General features: G+C 38.8%; 1 protein-coding gene across 1 annotated transcript; it reads left to right on the top strand.

The window, feature by feature from the left end:
- The first annotated feature begins 177 nt into the window (after positions 1–177).
- Positions 178–20,312, top strand: LOC124259191 (serine/threonine-protein kinase Nek6-like). The gene is made up of 17 exons (XM_046693289.1): positions 178–259; positions 1,127–1,247; positions 1,704–1,781; positions 2,198–2,285; positions 3,040–3,090; positions 4,611–4,646; positions 4,871–4,929; positions 7,401–7,453; positions 7,959–8,086; positions 8,758–8,859; positions 11,374–11,453; positions 13,486–13,638; positions 14,687–14,814; positions 16,620–16,682; positions 17,205–17,290; positions 18,565–18,680; positions 20,172–20,312. The coding sequence occupies exons 2-17, from the start codon at positions 1,165–1,167 to the stop codon at positions 20,254–20,256; spliced, it is 1,389 nt and encodes a 462-aa protein (XP_046549245.1). The 5' UTR covers positions 178–259; positions 1,127–1,164; the 3' UTR covers positions 20,257–20,312.
- Positions 20,313–20,447: the final 135 nt, after the last annotated feature.

The raw sequence follows: 20,447 nt of genomic DNA on the forward strand, positions 1-20,447 counted from the left end.
CGAGTCTGTAGTTATAACAGTAAACGATGCAATTTCCGACATGGTGCATAAACAATATGGTTTGGAACGGTTTAAATAGTCCGGGCGTTCACAAGTGCTTTTGCCAGCTGTAACACTATTTTCCATTGGCTAAATCTCGCCATGTCAGCCAATCGCTATTTCAATAGCAAATGGTACGATGGATTCAATTATGTTTACATCATGGCCGCCGTGATTTCTTCCATGGGCTCGTATGTGGAATGTGTTTTGTGTTTGAGTTGTAAGTGTAATTTCGGGTACAATTTCAAACATATTTTTATTTTTCCTTGTTGAAAAGATGTTTAATAATGATTTAATTGAGCTGTCAGGGCTAAAATTAACCTTGGCTCGAAAATAGATCTCAACATTTAGATCAACTCTAATTTCGGAATTGGTCACCCCAGCTCGGAAGGACAATGTGTCATTTAACTCACTGAAGCGTGTACTGCAGTCGTGGCCTCCGCTAGCAGAACCGATTATTTGATACATTTGCGTTAAACGCTGTCGATGACTTTCCACCTGTCGTTATTAAAAACAAGAAACTGACCAAAATTTGGAATGTCCTGCAGGAATGTCCTGTGAATTTCAGATGTGAGAAATTATTTGCCAAATGACCCCTATTTAGACTATCCGCCTCCTATACATGTTGGCATTTAAATGGCGGTGGGTCTTATGCATTAAACATAAAATAGACGCCTCTTACTTTTTACTTTGATATGTGTGTATGGTAATTAATTATGACTCCTTCGAGCAGTTGCACCCTTTGTTTGACTCCTTGATCATATGATTAGCAAGATAACACCATATGTATCTTTAAGTGTCTGAAGACTTATCATACCAGGATAATTATACAGGTTAATTGCTGTGTCAGCATCTTGCACAAAATTTATACACTTCTAATTGACAAAATAGAGCTGTCAGAGGTGCACAAAGCCATTGGTTAGGAAGAACTTCATGTATGTAAAGTTTCAAATCTTAATCATCAAATAAAAGTCCATGGACACATCAATACAAAAAATATCAATCTCGATTTCAAAGAAGAAGACATGAATGTATCGAATTATATCAAATTATCTGGTTTTAATGTGTGTGTTTTCGTCTGTAACAGGTAAACAACATGATGAGATGATATAACAGGTTAACAAAATGGACAAGTATGAAACTATCAAGCGTCTTGGCTCAGGGTCATGTGGTGCGGTGTACCTGGTCAGACATAAGGATACAAAAAGGTCAGCAAGTGCAGAATCATAATCATTCTTACTGATAAAATATTATGTTCATGAATTATCCTAGCTTGGCTGTTATAATTTTCTTTTAAGTGAAGATATTAATGAATTAAATAATTTTTAACAGGCTATCTGCCTGATGAACAATTTGAACTAGCCAATAATATTTGATTTGTTTACAAATGTAATTGTGAAGGTTGATGTATGGCAGGTATGGCCCTCAGAAAACACATTGTCAGTTATGGTAAATTTTAAATGATTATGAGTGCAGGACAGATAGTTTCACTGTTGTATTATTGAACCAGTTTGAACCAACTGTTCATGTACCTATCTACATAATGTTTCTGGGAACAATGTGTGAAGCCCATTTCTTGTGTCCCTCACCATGATATTGCTGGAATATTGTTAAAAGCGGCGTGAAACCCAACTCACTCACTCACATACTGTTTTCACTTTCAGGATGTTTGCTTTAAAGAAGATCGACCTGGATGAAAGGAGAAAAGCACGAACAAGAGATGCAGTTATAAAGGAGGCCAGGTAAACATTTTCTTCTCTTGTCAATAGAGAAAGTATATCTTTTTCTGGAGTATTAGATATTGAAAAGATAAAATAGATATGCAGTGAATAAAAGTGTGCGGACAAAAAACACTCCTTTTTTAAATCACAGAATTTTGTTTGTGGGGGTGAACAAGGGACAATAAGTTTGCTATTGGCTTGTTTCCCATTTGACTAAGATCTAGTCTCTGAAATGAAATGCTTCAGAGAAAAAGAACAGTTGTTAAATTGTCTAGATATAATAAAAGAGTCCATAGACTCTGTTCTCCAAAATCGGTTGTAATCTAGACTTGTATTGGCTGTTTAGGATATATTTGTTTCAAGGTCTGTATGACAGACTTATTCCTATCAGCATTTTGTATTTATCTTCTTGATCAAGCCTTGTTCTTTTCCTTCAGAATTCTGGAGAAACTAAAGCACCCACACATTGTTGCCTTTCAAGAGAGCTTCTGTGATGAAATAGAAGAATGTCTTGTCATAATACAGGTGAGAGCATAGAGTGACTTAAATGTGTACAATCATAGACTGGAAAATGTTCATGTGTTTATCATGTTTTTGAGGGAGAGTTCATACTGATTATGGAATAACCAGATAAATATTGGATAGCTGGTACCATATTTAGTGATAATTTTTTAAAACCGCACAAGACAAAACTTCAACAATATGTTTTGTATGTGATCCATATTGGTAGGTAAATGGAAAAAATATTTAAATAAGTGCTTAGGATTTTATGATCAAGGAGCAAAGATAAACAATTCCTTGGTGCAGCAAATTTCAGACAAATGCTATTTCTAGGATGCACTGCTATTTATTACAGTGTTATCTCCCTTGATTAAATATTGTTGTAGTTCTGAATGGCGACACAGCATCTAGACTACAACATTATTCACGACAAGGAAGAAAATCCAATCTATGGTGCTAATTTTGTCTTTGAAAAAAAATAATCAAATAACCTGGTTCGAAAACTACCAGTAACTTAATGGCAATATATTGCAATGCACAGTGTGATACAAAGGCAGATATTGCAATATATTACTAGCAAAATTCTGCGCGCTGTACACAACCGTAATTGTAATAATATAATCATGGATAGTATTTTAAGAAATATGAAAAAACAAATCTTTAACTTAATTAGCAAAGTTTGCCCCTTACTTTGTAGATATGGTTCAGACTTGTTGTTTGATAGAATGTCAACATCTGTTGTGTTTTCCATTATAATTGTTGTAATTGTTGTTTTCAGGACTATTGTGATGGTGGTACAATTGAGGATAAGATCCAAGATGCAACAAAGGTATTTATAGTATTTATGTGTATCGGTTTTGAATTTTAGTGAGTCAGTTGATCAGTTCATAAATTGTTATTGTTGTTAAAGAAAACGTTATATATAATATGGGAAAGTGTTACCGGTTAATAAATTGCCGTGACAAAAGGTTTAAGAATCCCCTTTGAACCAAAATATAACACAGACAAGTCTAAAATATTCAATAATAATATTGAGCAAACAATGAGCAAGCTACAATGAATCACAATACAGATTTCTAGTACAATGCAATTGAGTCACAAATCTAAAGTAATGGGTCACATATAAAATATTAACTCACCAGAGTCGTGGTAACCACAGTGAGATCAGATTTTCTAAATGGAGCATGTTTACAAATGAGAGCTGTCAGGCACGAAGTGTCAGGGTCAGACAATGGCAATGTGACGAAGGACGAAGGCAAACAACGATGGGCAACTCCAGTAATATCGAAAGTTGCGTGTAATTCTGTGTGTTAGTCCGTGTGTCAGTCCTTGCGTGTCGCTCAACACAACAGCCAGCCTTTATAGATACTGACACAGATTCTCGAACTTTCCAGCAAAGCATGGCTGTATCATTAAACACTTAGATCTTTCTCGAAGCGTGTTGAACATACGACCGGGAGTCAAAGCATAAACATCCGGTCAAGGAAGGTAACTCTGGAGCGCTTTCTCAGAAGGCGTACCGCTAAAATACTATTGCCATTGCACATACATGACACGAAATGTGACCCAAAACCAACACTCAAAACTTTAACATTGTGACTCATAATATCTATCACCTTACCGATGTTATTACAAACCCCATAAAAAACACACTCTCGTAACAGAAAGAAATAAAAACTGAAGTTTATGTTACATATGATCAGTACGACATTCTAAACAGGGGTACATGTGTTGCCCAGTAATCTAGCAGTGTTTGAAATAAGCCAAAAAACCAGCCAGACATCAGGGCTGGTAACTTCAAAATGTTACCAGCCCAAAATAGATTTAACCAGACCAAATATGATGAATTTACTCAGGTGTATGGAACATCTAAAACATTTACCAGACCATCGGGCTGACTAGCTGTAAATTTGGACCGTCCGACAGAAATCTTGCCCGTCTCGGGCGGTCGGACGGGCCTTATTTCATACACTGAATCTAGGGTAACCAAGTTATCTGTACAGAGTTGTGTCCCTTTGCACTCTTTGGAGCATAGGTTCAAATCTCAGATTCATCCCGTTATGATGCTGGATTTATCAGTGCCAGAGCTGATGCGTTTTATCAAAGTTGATGATAAATATCCAAGACCTGTGTCACACAAACAGAATTCTGTCAAAAACAGCATTGGGCCTAAAGCCCTCTACATGGTCAGTTATTGGCGCCAACAAACCTATGTTGGCACACTTTATTTTAAGCAGCGATTTCTTTATAAAGGACTTTTAATTTCCATTTTCAAAATAATTGATATTTCTAGGACATTTTTTGATGCACCACAATAAAGGATTTAATTTTCATTTCAATTTTTTCCAGGACAATAAATTTTTTCAAGAAAAGCAGATCATGGAGGTTTGTGATTTCTTTTCATTAAATCTGATAAAATCAGCCAAATGTAAACACTAATTTATCTCAAAATGAATTTATTAGCGTGACAAAAGATTTATGAACATATAACATTGAGCTTATGTTGAATGTAGCAGGTGAGCAACAGTACCTGTGTTTGATGTTCTTTTCAGTCGTAACATGCATAGTAACATCAGATAATTCAATCAGGTTATTCCTGTTTTCATCAGTGGTTCCTGCAGATTGTGATGGGCGTACAGTATTTCCATTCCAAGAAGATTCTACACAGGTATGTCAGTCAGTTACTTTGTGACTATGAGCTGTTGAGGAGGATTCCGGGGCAGAATAGGTCCCAACTATCCAGAGTTTGTAGGAGCTGAAGTACTATGGGCTGTTCATGGGTATACCGATGAGAATAGGTCCCCACTGCCTAGATCTGGATAGAGCTGATGGACTATGGGCTGTTCATGGGTATACCGATAGGAATAGGTCCCCACTGCCTTGATCTGGAAAGAGCTGATGGACTATGAGCTGTTCATGGGTATACCGATGAGAATAGGTCCCCACTGCCTAGATCTGGTAAGAGCTGAAGGACTATGGGCTGTTCATGGGTATACCGATGAGAATAGGTCCCTACTGCCTAAATCTGGTAAGAGCTGAAGGACTATGAGCTGTTCATGGGTATACCGATGAGAATAGGTTCCCACTGCCTAGATCTGGTAAGAGCTGAAGGACTATGGGCTGTTCATGGGTATACCGATGAGAATAGGTTCCCACTGCCTAGATCTGGTAAGAGCTGAAGGACTATGAGCTGTTCATGGGTATACCGATGAGAATAGGTTCCCACTGCCTAGATCTGGTAAGAGCTGAAGGACTATGGGCTGTTCATGGGTATACCGATGAGAATAGGTCCCTACTGCCTAAATCTGGTAAGAGCTGAAGGACTATGAGCTGTTCATGGGTATACCGATGAGAATAGGTCCCCACTGCCTAGATCTGGTAAGAGCTGAAGGACTATGGGCTGTTCATGGGTATACCGATGAGAATAGGTCCCCACTGCCTAGATCTGGTAAGAGCTGATGGACTATGGGCTGTTCATTGGTATACCGATGAGAATAGGTCCCTACTGCCTAAATCTGGTAAGAGCTGAAGGACTATGAGCTGTTCATGGGTATACCGATGAGAATAGGTCCCCACTGCCTAGATCTGGTAAGAGCTGATGGACTATGAGCTGTTCATGGGTATACCGATGAGAATAGGTCCCCACTGCCCAGAGCTTATTTTGAATTGACAGGAATCAAGGAGAAACGGCCAGAAAAAAATATTTCCAAAATACGAACCGCATTTGGGAGAGAATGTCAAAATAAACAATCTTTTCAAGCTTTGTAAGAATACCATTTTACTGGTGACTCTCAAATGCTATCTGATATTTCAGTGACAGATGGCCACGTTTTTTGCGATTTGGCGGTGTTCTGATGACGTCAGGGCTCATTTGAAGAGCATTCGGGACATTCTGACTGTATTCGAAGTACATTCGAGCTGTATTCCAACTGCAATCGAAATATTCCGATACATTTGAAGAATATTCCACTTGAATTCCAGCAGCAATCAAGATACATTCCGACTCATTCAAGGTGTATTCGGGACATTCTGACAGGATTTTAAGTAGCTTGCCTTGTCCATTCTCCCTCGAATATGTTCTGCTCAGAATGCAGTAAGAATACTAAGAATACACTTCAAATACCTTTTGATATTTTTCCACTGTGAATGTATCTCAAAAGTTTTACCTGAATAGTTGGAATGCATTTGGAATGCAGTAAGAAGTTTTAGAATGCAGTTCGAATTTCCAGGAATCTCCAGGAATTTTCATTCCGACAGCATTCCATCTCATTCCTCCTCAAGTGCATTCTCTTCCCACAGAGGTTACTTGTCATATCTTCCTACGAACCTCTGTTCTAATACGGCCATATTTCCCGGTTCTCGTAAAATCCCCTAGCGGCAAAAGATCGCAACACGAACTATCTCCCTTCTTTCTATCCAATCAGAACACGTGTTACATTAGATTCAACTTGACTAACACAAGCAAATGTGGGGCCACAAATATCCCCCATCTTCCGGGGACTTGTGTTGTTGGTACACACAAGACGTTTAATGGCTAGCTTGTCCGTTGTCAACGAGGGCGATGGAGACGCCACTGATCCGCCATAACATGACTGAGTTCTGTCTAGAAGAAACGTTTGCGTATCGCGCAGGGGAAGAAGTTTAGTTTTCTCGAAGCATACGGAAATTACCGAGGCCTTGCGAATGATCACTTTTGAAACAACGTCGCTGATTGCACAACTAAATCTGATTGCCTCCAATCACGAGTCTTGAACGCTCACACTATGAAAGGGCCGTATTAGAACAGAGGTTACGTAGGAAGATATGACAGGAGTAACCTCTGTGGGAAGAGAATGCCTCAAGTGTAACAGGGGTATAAGAGTTGACAGACTATGGTCACGATGTGGGGATTCTGGGACCTAATCGACCCCAAATACCTAATGCTTGTAAGAACAAACTCAGTAACTGTCTGTGAGCCCTCAATGAAGACCTTGGGGCAGAGTAGGTCCTGCTGTGTGCTTGTTGAGTGAGTGAGTGAATGAGAGAGCAATATTCTGTTTCACTATTTCCAAAATGGCTTTATCTTGGAATCACTTTGAGAGATTGTGATTAGCCTTCTTATGAGATGTTCAAAATTCTTAATTCTGTTTTATGTTTCAGAGACTTGAAAACGGAGAATATTTTTCTGACAAAGAAAAATGTAGTAAAGATAGGTAAGTTAATTTGGATTATGGATATATTATCACTGCATTGGGTTGTGGTGTTTTGAAACAATTTTGTTTTGTTGCATTGTTTACCAATATTTGGGTTTTTAACCCTTCAGAGGAACTAAACTGAAACAATCACTTTGTGAGAGTTGTTCTTTAATGCAAGACTGTGTTCAGTTTGGAAGGAATTTTATTTCTGAGAGTGGTCGCAATGGAAATTTTATGTAAAGTCTTCTTGAGGTACTTACAAGAGGTGACTAAAGCTTGTTTGGGTGGTCACCCGTGAAGATCCTGGTTGTCATAAGAGGCGACTAACGGTATCGGGTCCTCAGGCTCGCTGACTTGGTTGACACATGTAATCGTATCCCAATTGCGCAGATCAATGCTCATACTGTTGGACACTGGATCGGACATGATTATTTACATACAGCCGTCATATAGCTGGAATATTGCTGAGTGCAGCGTAAAACAAGAAACAATCAAACATTGAAACATGCTGTTTCATGCACAGGTGATTTTGGAATCTCCAAGACATTAGACAGTACTATTGATGTAGCCAAAACAGTTGTTGGGACGCCAACATATCTTAGTCCAGAGGTGTGCCAGGATATCCCATACAACTCCAAGTCAGACATCTGGGTAAGTAAACAGTGAGGTAGTGAATTTGGTTTATCATTTTACTAAAGCCTTTACCCTTAACATGAGCTTTGAGATAAAGCTGCATATTGGTTATGAAATACACCATGCCATTTTAGAAAGTGGTCAAATGTAATGTATGTCATATTTGGGATTACACTTGCTTAGTAAAGTACAGATTCTAGTACTTTTTGGGTTGAGTCCCATCCGGGATTCGAACCCACACCCTCAGAGTCAAGCACCTAATCACCACACAAAGTCAGACGCCCAGACCGCTCAGCCACCGCAGTATTTTATTAAGAAAGTGTAATCCCAAATATAACATACGTTACGTATGTTGGTTGGTTGGTTTGTTCAACACCACACTCAGCAATATTCCACCTATATGGTGGAAAGTAGCATGTCATCCCAATGACTTAAGTATGCAAATTAGAACTCTGACTTCTCCCCCACAAGACATTCTTCACACGAGATTGTCATTTGAAAAGCTAACCATTATTTGAATTGTGCCGGGGATACAATCAAATGACATAAAAATCATTGATGTTACCATTATTAATGTTTTACTAATTCTTCAAAACTCTGTGCAAGTATTTTGTTTTAAATAATCAGAGGAACATTTTTTCCTGGATGAATATGCAAAAAAGGAGTTAACGTGTGTTTTGTCTATCCAGGCTCTGGGCTGTATCCTGTACGAGCTGTGTGCTCTCTGTACTCCGTTTGATGCCCCAAACATCCTCAGTCTCTTCTACAAGATTGTTAAGGCAGAATTTGTGGTAAACACGTTTTACTAATTATCTTACCTTCATGTAAAATACTTTAATTTCATTGGTCAATGACGGTTTGACAAGAACTGGAAAAAATATTATCCGCTGCCACGGTAACCGCCAAGTTCTCCAAGTTCTACAATCGTATGACGTCATAATATGACACATGCCGTGCCTGGAGTTCGAAAACCGTTCGATCAGCTGTTTTTGTGTTCACTTTGTACAGATTTATTTTACCAACTTTCACTGCTTTATTTAAGCTATTTTATACATTGAGTGGTTTGCACACTCAGCTTTAACATAATTAACAATTTTTATAGCAGTTTTATGCTTGTCAGAATATGTTTCACTGATGTTTAAAATCCAGTCGGGAGGCAGACTCCATTTTGTTTGCATGTCATATAGTCGGTAGCGATCTTTAACATAAAATAAAATGATATTTTGTAATTTAACATGGCAGTAAGATAAATACGTTGTATGGTTCTCCCTCGGGTAATACGGTCTGATATATGCCTCTTTGTAGCAGTGTCATCCCTCGCCTACCGACTCGGGTGACACTGCTACAAAGAGGCGTACATCAGACCGTATTACCCTGGAAAGAAGCATACAGCTTATAATACTTTACCAAGTTATAAATGTATATGTAAGAAGATGGTAGTACTGAGGAATGCAGCATGTTTGTGTCATTGCTTTCAGATGCCTACTGATATATAGAATACTTAATACAGTTTTATACTCATTTATAAACAGACATATTTCACTCTTCATAATGTTTATGTAGACCTAGCAAAACATAAATACGATTTTCATTAATCTGCATCAAATCATGAGTCCCATGACAAAATATCTGAAACTTTTAATAATCTCATTATTATTAAGAACAAGCAGTACTGTTAGAGATTATTAAAATCCATTAATCTCTAACAAGTCATTGATGCAGGATGCTGCTGAGTCACCTATCACTTGAACCAGCATAGTTCGGGGAACTTGGGACTCAGTTAAATAGAGAAGCATCATAATTCAAACAACACATCCTCAGTTAAGATCCCAGGATGATCTGCTGGATCCATTCACTCCATTGCTCTGGCTGAGCAAACTGTCTCCCCATGCTGTTCCTATACATGAGACCGCCTCCGTGGTGTAGTGGTTAGAGCGTCCGCCCGGAGAGCGGAAGGTCGCGGGTTCAATCCCCGACCGCGTCATACCAAAAGATGTTAAAATATGGTACTTGTTGGTCCCTGCCTGGCGCTTGGCATTAATGGGTATAACAAGGACTGGTGGGCTCGGAGTCAGTATAATGTGTCTGAGTGGGGTATTCATGCTTCACTGCAGCATGGTATCTCAGTGGGCTAGCACTATAAAACCAGCTTAAGTCTGGGCTAGTACAAGCAGCTGCACATCCACATATACATGCATGCACGTCGTCATATGAGCCAAATATTCTCAAGCACGACGTTAATCTCAATTTCACCTCACCTCACCTCACCTCACCTATACACGATTGTGATGTTGACTTAACACTATGCAGAGCTATTGCCTGTTCCACTGTGTAGACTTGTCTTGTTTTGATGGGGAGTATGTAGCAGGGTGAGGAGTCATCCCGAAGGTGACACCCTTACCTTGTCAGCTTGCTGTGGGGTTAACCCCTTTAGTCATGTGGACAAGGCAATTAGACCTCAGTTCAGAAGGTCTGCGGTTCAAATCCCATAACATGACTCAGGAAATGTTTACTGCTTCAAAATCATGATTAATACCCCGGTGAAAGTGCAAGTTGCTGTGATAGCCATCCAATCAAATTGCAGTCAAGAGTGGGAGAAATTCTGTCTAAGTTGAAGATAGTATTGATGAAGGTGTAGCGTCACTTCTGAAACAAAGCAATGGTGGGAAAAATGTCCAGGATATTATCGATATGGTGATTAACATATGCTGGTTATTCGTGTTAGTATTAGACTTGACACAGCAGTACTATTTTGGATGTAACTTATTGTTTTCATACATTATAGTAGTGGTGGTCTGATTATTTGAAATAATCAAAGATTGGTCGCAGTGCCTAAACGACCAAGCAATCGATTGTGTTTTCTCATTATGAAACACAACCAATTTTGGAACACTTGTTTGCATCAACAATATTTTACACAAGGTTGGTTTTGTCTGTCATTAAATTTACATTTCATAAGCACTACAATCTCGTTCCAAGTCATGATTGAAGTTATCTTAAAGAATCCAGGAATTCTGTGTTCCTAACATAATAATCATCCTTTAAATATGCGAAATTTGCCAATGGATTTTGTGCAATATGCAAAAGACCCAAATTACTACATGTTTTTTCTTTATTTTTTGTGTGTGCATTAACAAAGATAACAGGAACATTTGATAAATGACGCAAACCAATTATTTTCGATGATTGATCGGTTGTAATGAACCAATCATCAGTTATGAGATTTTAACCAATTCCCAACACTACATTATAGTATACACATTGTTACTGGAACGCTTGTGACTGAGTGACCGGAACTGTTTCAGCCTCCTCCGTCACGGTACTCTCAGCAGCTGCGGGACTTGGTGAAGTCACTACTGGCGAAGACACCAGAGGACAGACCCAGGTATGTCAGGAAGTATTTAAACAATGTTTGATGAGATGTTTACAAACACAATGAAACCCTGTTGATTAAAACAGTCACTGCTGATCTTATCGTTTCATATAAGATTGTTGCTATGACCTGTCTACAAAGGGCATTGGGTGGCCAGGTCTGTGGTATCTTGTATTGAGAAAACAGGATTAATCTATGATACCAGCAGACATGGGTTCAATTACTTTGAAATGTAATTAATTAAATTACAATTACTTTGATTTTCCTCAATTACAATTACAATTACACCTTAAATTAAAATGTAATTAATTAAATTACAATTACATAACCAATGTAATTAATTACATTACAAATTACTTTGTTAATAAAACAAAACAAAAACAAAACAAATATATATCTGTATTCCTTTAATCAACAAGATATCAATGTTGGTAAACAGTGGTCACTAAATCCAATTCATATTTTTGTCATCAAAAAGTGAAATGCAAAATTAGATAATATCTACAATGTACACTATTTGATCAAATTTGTATTTTGCATATTTCTTTGGGCTTATTATCAAATACACGCCTCTATCATCTCTTGTTGCAAAAAACACTTTGTCCACCACTGTTACCTTAGGTGTACTGTATCATGACTCATCATTACAGGCCTACATTACAATATATAATCAGCCGGTCTCTCTATCTGACATAATCCTCATGAACATACTAAAGGATTTGTCAACTTGGATTTCTGGCTTATTACCTTTCATGATTATAAAAATAGGACTACAGTTCAGTAAGATTTTGAATATCATATTCTATGAGAAATAAACAAACAGGCCATTTTGATAGGAACTTGACTAATAGTACTGTTAATCCCCCATTTCCTCAAATACCGACCTACATTCAGTCATGCGTTACTGATTCCCTTTGTTTCACAAATGTGCTAGTTACAAAGGCTTAGACATTCAAATCTTTTTCCAAACTTAACACCTGCTAGATTATATACCGACAACAAGCATCTTATTGAAAAACACTGCTTTGTCCTCCTTATTGTACAGAATATAATTGCAAGGGTTGCCTGATGACCACCAAATTAAAAAAGTGAGATGTAATTTGATGTAATTGAAAAAGTAATTGAAAAATTCAATTACATTGAGATATTAATTAATTCAATTACAATTACAAATTACATTTTGAACATTCAATTACAAATTACATGCAATTACATAGATTTTGGTAATTAACTACATTCAATTACAATTACAAATTACAATTACCCCATGTCTGGATACCAGTCAGTCTCTGGTTTGTCTGGAATAGACTAAATTATATATGATATTGCATTGTCGATAATCTCCAGGATATATGTTTTGATAAATCTCCACGATACCCTGGATGCATCTACAGCTCGAGCCGATGATTTTATTACCTCCCTTTGCTGACTCCGCATTCTCACAGTAGCCAATCTGATAAGCCGCCGTTACAACCGAGCTTGCCAGTGTCAACAAAGATAGCAGTCGTAGCCGCGAAAGTTTGTTCGCAGGGGGGAAAACATACAGACAAATTGACAGGTCTGAAATCTTTAAAAAATATATGCAAGAACTCCTTCTACCTCTTTCAGAGTACCTCTGCAACAATATATTATTATGTTGCCAAGTTTAATTTGATAATTTAAAAAGCGAAAGCGAGTTGTGATTGGTACACTCAACTTCCCAGCATAGACACCTGATTGGATAAAAAGCCGGTCATAGATGCATCCAGGGTATAGTGGATATTTATCGGAACGTATAGCCTGGAGATTATCGAGGATGCATGATATTGATGACCAACACAAAACAAACAATATTCATTCACCCACTGCTTATGTGTACAAGACGGACAGTGGGGTCACCTAGTGTTTAAAGCATTTGCTCGTCATGCCAAAGACCTGGATGGGATTGTGTGAAGCCGATATCTGCTGTCCCCCGGCCTGATATTGCTGGAATATTGCTGTTTAATTAAACTCAGTAAACTGACTATGCAGCACCTGACTCCTGTTGTATGGTTTGTGTATTCAGTGCCAGTGCCATCCTCAACTTGCCGTACGTGCAGACCCATCTGGGACACTTCATCCAGGAGAAGGAGACACTGTTCCAGCAGAGGAGTGTCCGTGACACTTTAGGCCAGTCGCTGCTTGCTGATAGCCTGGTCAACAAGGACAAGCTCTTGTGGTAGGTATTTATTTCCTGTGCTCTCAGTCATTCTCATTCAGCAATATGGTTTCTGCTATGTGCCAAGTGCATACTCAAGGCACTAACACTATTATTACCCCGGGTTAAAGCGTTGGCTCGTCACGCCGAAGACCCGGGTTCGAATCCCCACATGGGTACAATGTGTGAAGCCCATTTCTGGTGTCCCCCGCCGTGATATTGCTGGAATATTGCTAAAAGCGGTGTAAAACCAAACTCAGTCAGTCAGTCAGTATTACCCCGGATAACCCTACCTACCTGTGAGGTGCTAGAAGTCATATCATTTATCCCACCGGGTACCCATTCAGGATAAGTCATGACTATTAACCTTTTAGCGCCTCACAGGCTGCTTGGGTAATCTGGGGTAATGGTAATCAGATTGTGCGCTTAACACATCCTTTGTGCACTTTGAGGATATGAAGCCTGGAAAAGCATGTTATAAATATTCGTAATTATATCCAGGCTGCACAGGTACATCATTGCCAGTACAGGTTACTTTTACTGTCAATTTAACCCAGTGCAGGTAACTTTTTCCAACACAAGTGCATAGGTATAAATTTCCAGCATTAAATAAGTCTTCTTCTAGTATGTGTATCAGGTGAATTTATTACCATAACTCCCAAAAACGTTTCTATGCTCATTTATCAGTTACCTTATGACATTTCATGGAAGACCAGATGTCGCTGTGTAGTAAATCACTTGTATGGTGGACAAGCTAATTTTGTCAAATAATTAGATTTAAGAATAAAAATAACAGTTAAGCAACAATCTATCAACACATTCAGACATTAAGCAATGTGAGCTTTTATGGAGATGATGAAGCTGGTGATGAATATCCCTCTGTGTTGATAAAGAATTGTCTGTGCCAGCAATAGGATTGGTAATAACATGGTGCAAGCAATATTTGATGGTGCAACCAGATTAATTCGCTCAGTTGCACCTGGTGTAGGTAAGTGAAAAAAAAAATCATACCGTGGTAATATCCAATGAGAACTTTTGGCAAGTGACCTCAAGATGCTTTGTTTTTCAGTCCACCCAGTGACAAGTCCTCCAGTGGACCAAGTCCTAGAGTCAGTAGGAGGGCAACAGAAAGTCAGAAATCCCCGTCTCACCAACCAGAAGCACCTCTCAGTTACAGACCTGGTAACAAGCTAGAAGGTATGTGAGTGAGTTTGGTTTTACTCCGCTTTTAGCAATATTCCAGTAATATCACGACGGGCGACACCAGAAATGGGCTTCACATATGTGAGGAATGGAACCCGGGCCTTCGGCGTGACGAGTGAAAAAGGTATGTAGTGTCAGTATTAGGAACTGAAGTGATGAGTGAGGAACAGAGGACAACACACAACCAGAACCTTCCATTCCTGAAGTAGTGCTATGTAATACATCTGGATGTAGGCTATAGGGAACTGTATTGACACTAGGGCTGGGACGGGTCCAAATTTTCTACATGGGTACACTATTACCTTACCCTGCCCGGATACCCGTTATGTTAATTCCTGACATCAAATTTGTTAGAAATGGCAATATATTCTTTAGCTCAGAGGCTAAAATTTCGACTTTTTGCAATATTTTAACCATGTATTTGATTCAAAAGAAGTGACTGTAATTATGTCTAAAACTTCAGAGACAATACAGCCTTTTTATCATGAAAGAATAACATATTACATTGTTTAATCTAATTGTCACATGATCATAACGGGTCCTGGTTTTGAGACGGGTACCCGGGTCCAACTCATTACCCGACCGACCCGGGTATGCAGGTTACCCGTCCCAGCCCTGATTGACACAGATTAGGCATTGAAGAGGGAGGGAGGGAGCAGATCAGTCAGGAATAACTGTCTCAAAAGCAACACTCAGTGACATAGGAAACAAGGTGGAAGGTTATAGTTTCTGAAACTATTCTGGCAATATATGCGGTAATGCCATTTAATATAAATGTAAAATGCCTTCCCAAGAGTTTCCATGTATCAAATTCAGGTTTCAGTGGCGATAAGGAACAAGCGTTATAGAATGTGTCAGATTCTTGAGAGGCATTTAGAAGTTAGTGAATATATAAGATGAGTACATGGATGGCAACCTCTTCTTTATTGTATAATACAACGTTTCTGGGCTACTTCTACTGGGCTGAAGAAGGGGCAAGAAGTAGCCCAGAAACGTCCCGTAATACAATGAAGAAGAAGTTGTCTTATAAATGTGTCAGTTGTCATGAATGTCAGAAATTTGTCACTGTTAGATGTCTTGAAGGAGGCTGTGCTATCAGGAGTGTTGTAACAGGAATTCATTGTTTTAAGTAAAGCTGATGGGGTTGTTATCGGCACAAGTCAAAATATAAAAATGTACCTGTACCCTAAACGGTGGACAAGTCCATATTCCTCAACCCAAAACCCAAATCGGTTCAAGTTGTGAAATATTTGTCACAGTGTATGCTCGTTTCTTATTTAACGCAATCCAATGCATTGCTTGTGTATGACAGTATGACAGTTCTGAATAAGTGCACGGTGCAACACGAAATGTACTCATACTTCTGTAGACTTATTTTTGCTTTGTTATATTTTTGTATACCTGAGCCCATGCTGACGACAACCCCTTCAGCCTTAGTAAACCAACAAGAAGATAATGGTAGAAAGCCTTGATATAGGATGCAATATAGATACAGCCAAACTTCTAGAAACTGCCCCATGATGAAACTTCTCATCAGTCTGTCCTGTATTTGTCAACTACCAAGGGAGGTAACTCTAAACCTCACTTCCTGTTACAATCTTGCCACCATAGCACTCTGCAGATGTTTTAGTCATTTACTGCCTTTTACCATCACTTCACATAAACCTAAAACAATGTAATAGTTGTGTAGTGTTCAATACCTTGTGGAACATCCCAAATATAAGAATAGAGAAAATGAAGATGAGTAATTCATTGTTTATAAGGACTTGCAACTTTCCCTGTCATCATTACCATTGCAGGAGAAGATAAGGCAGAATATTCAGATGATTTTGATGAGTCATCATCTTCTGAAATTGAAGAAGGTTGGTATGAAGTATAAACCGACATAATATTTAGATATTTCTGGTTCTCTTACAACTAAGTTCATTGTTTTGACGGTGGTAGTGCTGAGATCACGTCGAATGACTCAATTGTTGCATAATGATTACTCCCTAAGAGTCTGTACACAATGACTGGTCCATGGGCAGCGTGCGTCAGTGTACGCCAAAACCAACATGGAGTAAAGTGATCGTCTCCCACCACAGTTTTATGTTATGGAGTCTTCCTAGGACATCACCAGACATGACATATAACTTAACATGGTGTCAGAAGTGAGTAAGCCTGACAAACTTTACAAATTGTTGTGCATTACTGACTGAATATCTTTTGATTGAAAGAGCCGAGACGCACGTGGTTCAGTGTCACCTAATTTTCGATAGTGGATGACATATAACTTAACATCAATGTCCATCTTTAACATGTGTTTATCGTACAGTGTTATACAGCAACTTCACTTTCATGCTTATGGGAGAGGTATAACTAGTTGATTACCTTTCTCATCTCAGACATACAAGAGCTTCCTGAGGCCAAGGATGGCAGTGAATCTGATGCTGATTATGCTGATGACTTTGAGGAATATGATTCCAGTGAGGTAAGATGTTTTGGCTGGTTTGTTAAGGCAGAGATTAGATCAGGTTGTCCAGTTTAACCATTTAAGATCTGGGTCACATCAAGTTTTCTTCAGACATGTAACTGTGATGTAACTGTAATTCTGTTGATAGCGGTTTGATCCAGCTGCCATGGTTTCAGTATGGCTTCAGTTCCTGAGGAAAGTATTGAATCTTGACAGGATTTTACTGTGACTTACAAAACCTGAGGTCCAGGATGCCGTTGTACAAAGCGATCTTAGTGCTAAGGTGACCGTAACTCCCATACCTTAACAGACTTAAGGTAGTCTTAGCGCTAAGGTGACCGTAACTCCCATACCTTAACAGACTTAAGGTAGTCTTAGCGCTAAGGTGACCGTAACTCCCATACCTTAACAGACTTAAGGTCGTCTTAGAGCTAAGATGACCGTAACTGCCATACCATAACAGACTTAAGGTAGTCTTAGCGCTAAGGTGACCGTAACTCCCATACCTTAACAGACTTAAGGTAGTCTTAGAGCTAAGGTGACCGTAACTCCCATAACTTAACAGACTTAAGGTAGTCTTAGCGCTAAGGTGACCGTAACTCCCATACCTTAACAGACTTAAGGTAGTCTTAGAGCTAAGGTGACCGTAACTCCCATACCTTAACAGACTTAAGGTCGTCTTATCGCTTAGATGACCGTAACTCCCATACCATAACAGACTTAAGGTAGTCTTAGTGCTAAGGTGACCGTAACTCCCATACCTTAACAGACTTAAGGTAGTCTTAGCGCTAAGGTGACCGTAACTCCCATACCTTAACAGACTTAAGGTAGTCTTAGCGCTAAAGTGACCGTAACTCCCATACCTTAACAGACTTAAGGTAGTCTTAGCGCTAAGGTGACCGTAACTCCCATACCTTAACATAGACTTAAGGTAGTCTTAGCGCTATAAGGTTGTTTTGAACAACGGCACCCTAATAATTCATTTCACTATTGTTACAGGAAATATGTATGCCTCATAACTATTGAAATGGTGTAGTTTTGAGAAGTTTAAGGTTTATCAAATATTCTATTTACAGGACCTTTATGTTTTGTGCCAGAATAAGGTACAGTGATTATCATTGTACGTCCCTGGAGACACAATATATGCTTTTCTGAGTGTTGCATTTTAGAACTTCTAAAATTAGGCTGACATGTTTGGAATTAGGTGAGGTATTGTACAACCCTGTGACTTATCATCAAGCCAACTTCTGATATACATTGTTCCATGTAACTGACTGGACACATCTTTACAGGATCTGGAGGAGCTGGTTCACCAGGCCAGAGAGGCGCGGGACGTGGAGGCGTGTGACGACTATTTTGAGGAAAGCATGAACAGTAATACTTTAAGTGAGGCATCGCTGCTGAAGAAGTGAGTACAGTGATATGTACATTGTTGGTGATCAAAATTGAGTCAGTAGATCTTCAGAGGCCCAGATAAGCTGCGTATCCGGGTAAAATACGCATAGAAAATTTCCAATTACGCATTGAAAAATAATTGTTGCGTACCAATTACGCATTTAAAATGTTAGATACGCAAAATGTTTAAAACAAATGCGTACGGAATATATTTATAAAAATCGCTTGCTTAATGAAAAAGACATCGATTGCTATCAAGTTGTACTGTTAGTATAGGACTAGTGTTGTACTGTCAATATAGGATGAGGGATTTTTTAGGAAATCATTTCCATTATATTTAAGTTGGTTTTGATTAGGTATGACATAAGGCAGAACATACCTGCTTAGTAAACTTACTCAATGACATAATACTTAGGTGAGTAAAATGACTGAAATACGCACATATTTGAAAGCAGTGGGTAACGGAAAATGAAAAACCCACTCAACATTCATAATACCCACTCCAAAAAAATACAGTGGGTATGGTACCCACATGAGCTAAATCTTATCTGGAGCTCTGGATCTTTGTCATAGTAAAATTAAAAATTTTGAAATACATGTAGTTATGTTTGTGTGTTTGTTTGCTGTTAACTACGCACTCAGCAATATTCAAAGTAAGGATATCATGACTAAAGCAACAAGGACCTGAAGATCCTCCCTAATTATAACAAAGTATTTCTTGGGTTTGTTTGCATAGAAATATTTTAGATCATAAGATAATTGGGTTTTTTTCCATTTGCTTGTTTTATAGACATTAAGAAATATACTCATGCCAATAATGGTTGTCACCCCTTCAATTTTTAATGGAGAGGGGTGGGGGGGTGTGGGTTGGGGTGGGAGGGAGTGACAACCATTATTGGCATGAGTATATACATCACATGTGTAATGTTAAATTCATGACCAGTCATTTCAAGGTTAATGGCAAATACTGAGTGAGTGAGTGAGTGAGTATGGTTTTAGCAATATTCCAGCAAAATCAGAGCAGGGAACACCAGAAATGGGCTTCACACATTGTACCGATGTGAGGAATCAAACCCGGGTCTTCGTCGTGGCAGTCGAACGCTTTACCCACCAGGCTACCCATCCGCCCCTGCAAATACTGAAACGTGTATTTGGTTACACTTTTAAGAGTAATATAACTTGTCACTTGAGAATTTGTTGCTTGAATTTGAAGAATGTTGTAGCAGAAAGAGTTACTGAATAATTGCAGAGCCCTGTGGGAATTTCAGCAATGTTTGAGAGATGACTCAACGAAAAGGTGGTCTGGCTTGATGTTTTGCGTAATTTTGTTGTTATCATATCCTGTTTGTGTGGATCGTTGTTGAAAAAATCAAACACTGGATTGTCTGGTCCACACTGATGTATTTAGGCTGGTGTCATATAGCTGGAAAATTGCTGAACTGGAGTGTGGCATTAAAAAAACAAAGAAATGAAAAACATATTTAAATTAAAACTTGTGTTGCAGACATTACCTGGAGGATCTAGGGGGAGGCCAATTAGGGGATGTGACGGCCATGATGGAGGACAAACAGACAGACAACCCAGACTGAGCACAAGGGAGGCGTCATTGTACAGACATGCTACTGCAATACATAGACTAACATTCCATGTTCCCAGTGTAGGGAGGTCTCATTGTGATACATAGAACATGACCGACCTCAGATCTGTATATACTGGAGATCTTGGTTGTGCACCTGATAGGTGCACGAGTGTGATGTGTGTACCGTGTATGGAGATTGGA

This window comes from Haliotis rubra, unplaced genomic scaffold, assembly GCF_003918875.1.
Source record: "Haliotis rubra isolate DU_JTF1 unplaced genomic scaffold, ASM391887v1 Scf712, whole genome shotgun sequence".
NCBI lineage: Eukaryota > Metazoa > Mollusca > Gastropoda > Lepetellida > Haliotidae > Haliotis > Haliotis rubra.

What these genes read in the sequence shown, in the direction of transcription:
- LOC124259191 (XM_046693289.1), top strand. Translation starts at nt 1,165, where the DNA reads ATGGACAAGTATGAAACTATCAAGCGTCTTGGCTCAGGGTCATGTGGT. An exon ending in AGACATAAGGATACAAAAAG is followed by an intron (nt 1,248 to 1,703) that starts GTCAGCAAGTGC and finishes TTTCACTTTCAG; the next exon opens with GATGTTTGCTTTAAAGAAGA. An exon ending in TTGTTAAGGCAGAATTTGTG is followed by an intron (nt 8,860 to 11,373) that starts GTAAACACGTTT and finishes GAACTGTTTCAG; the next exon opens with CCTCCTCCGTCACGGTACTC.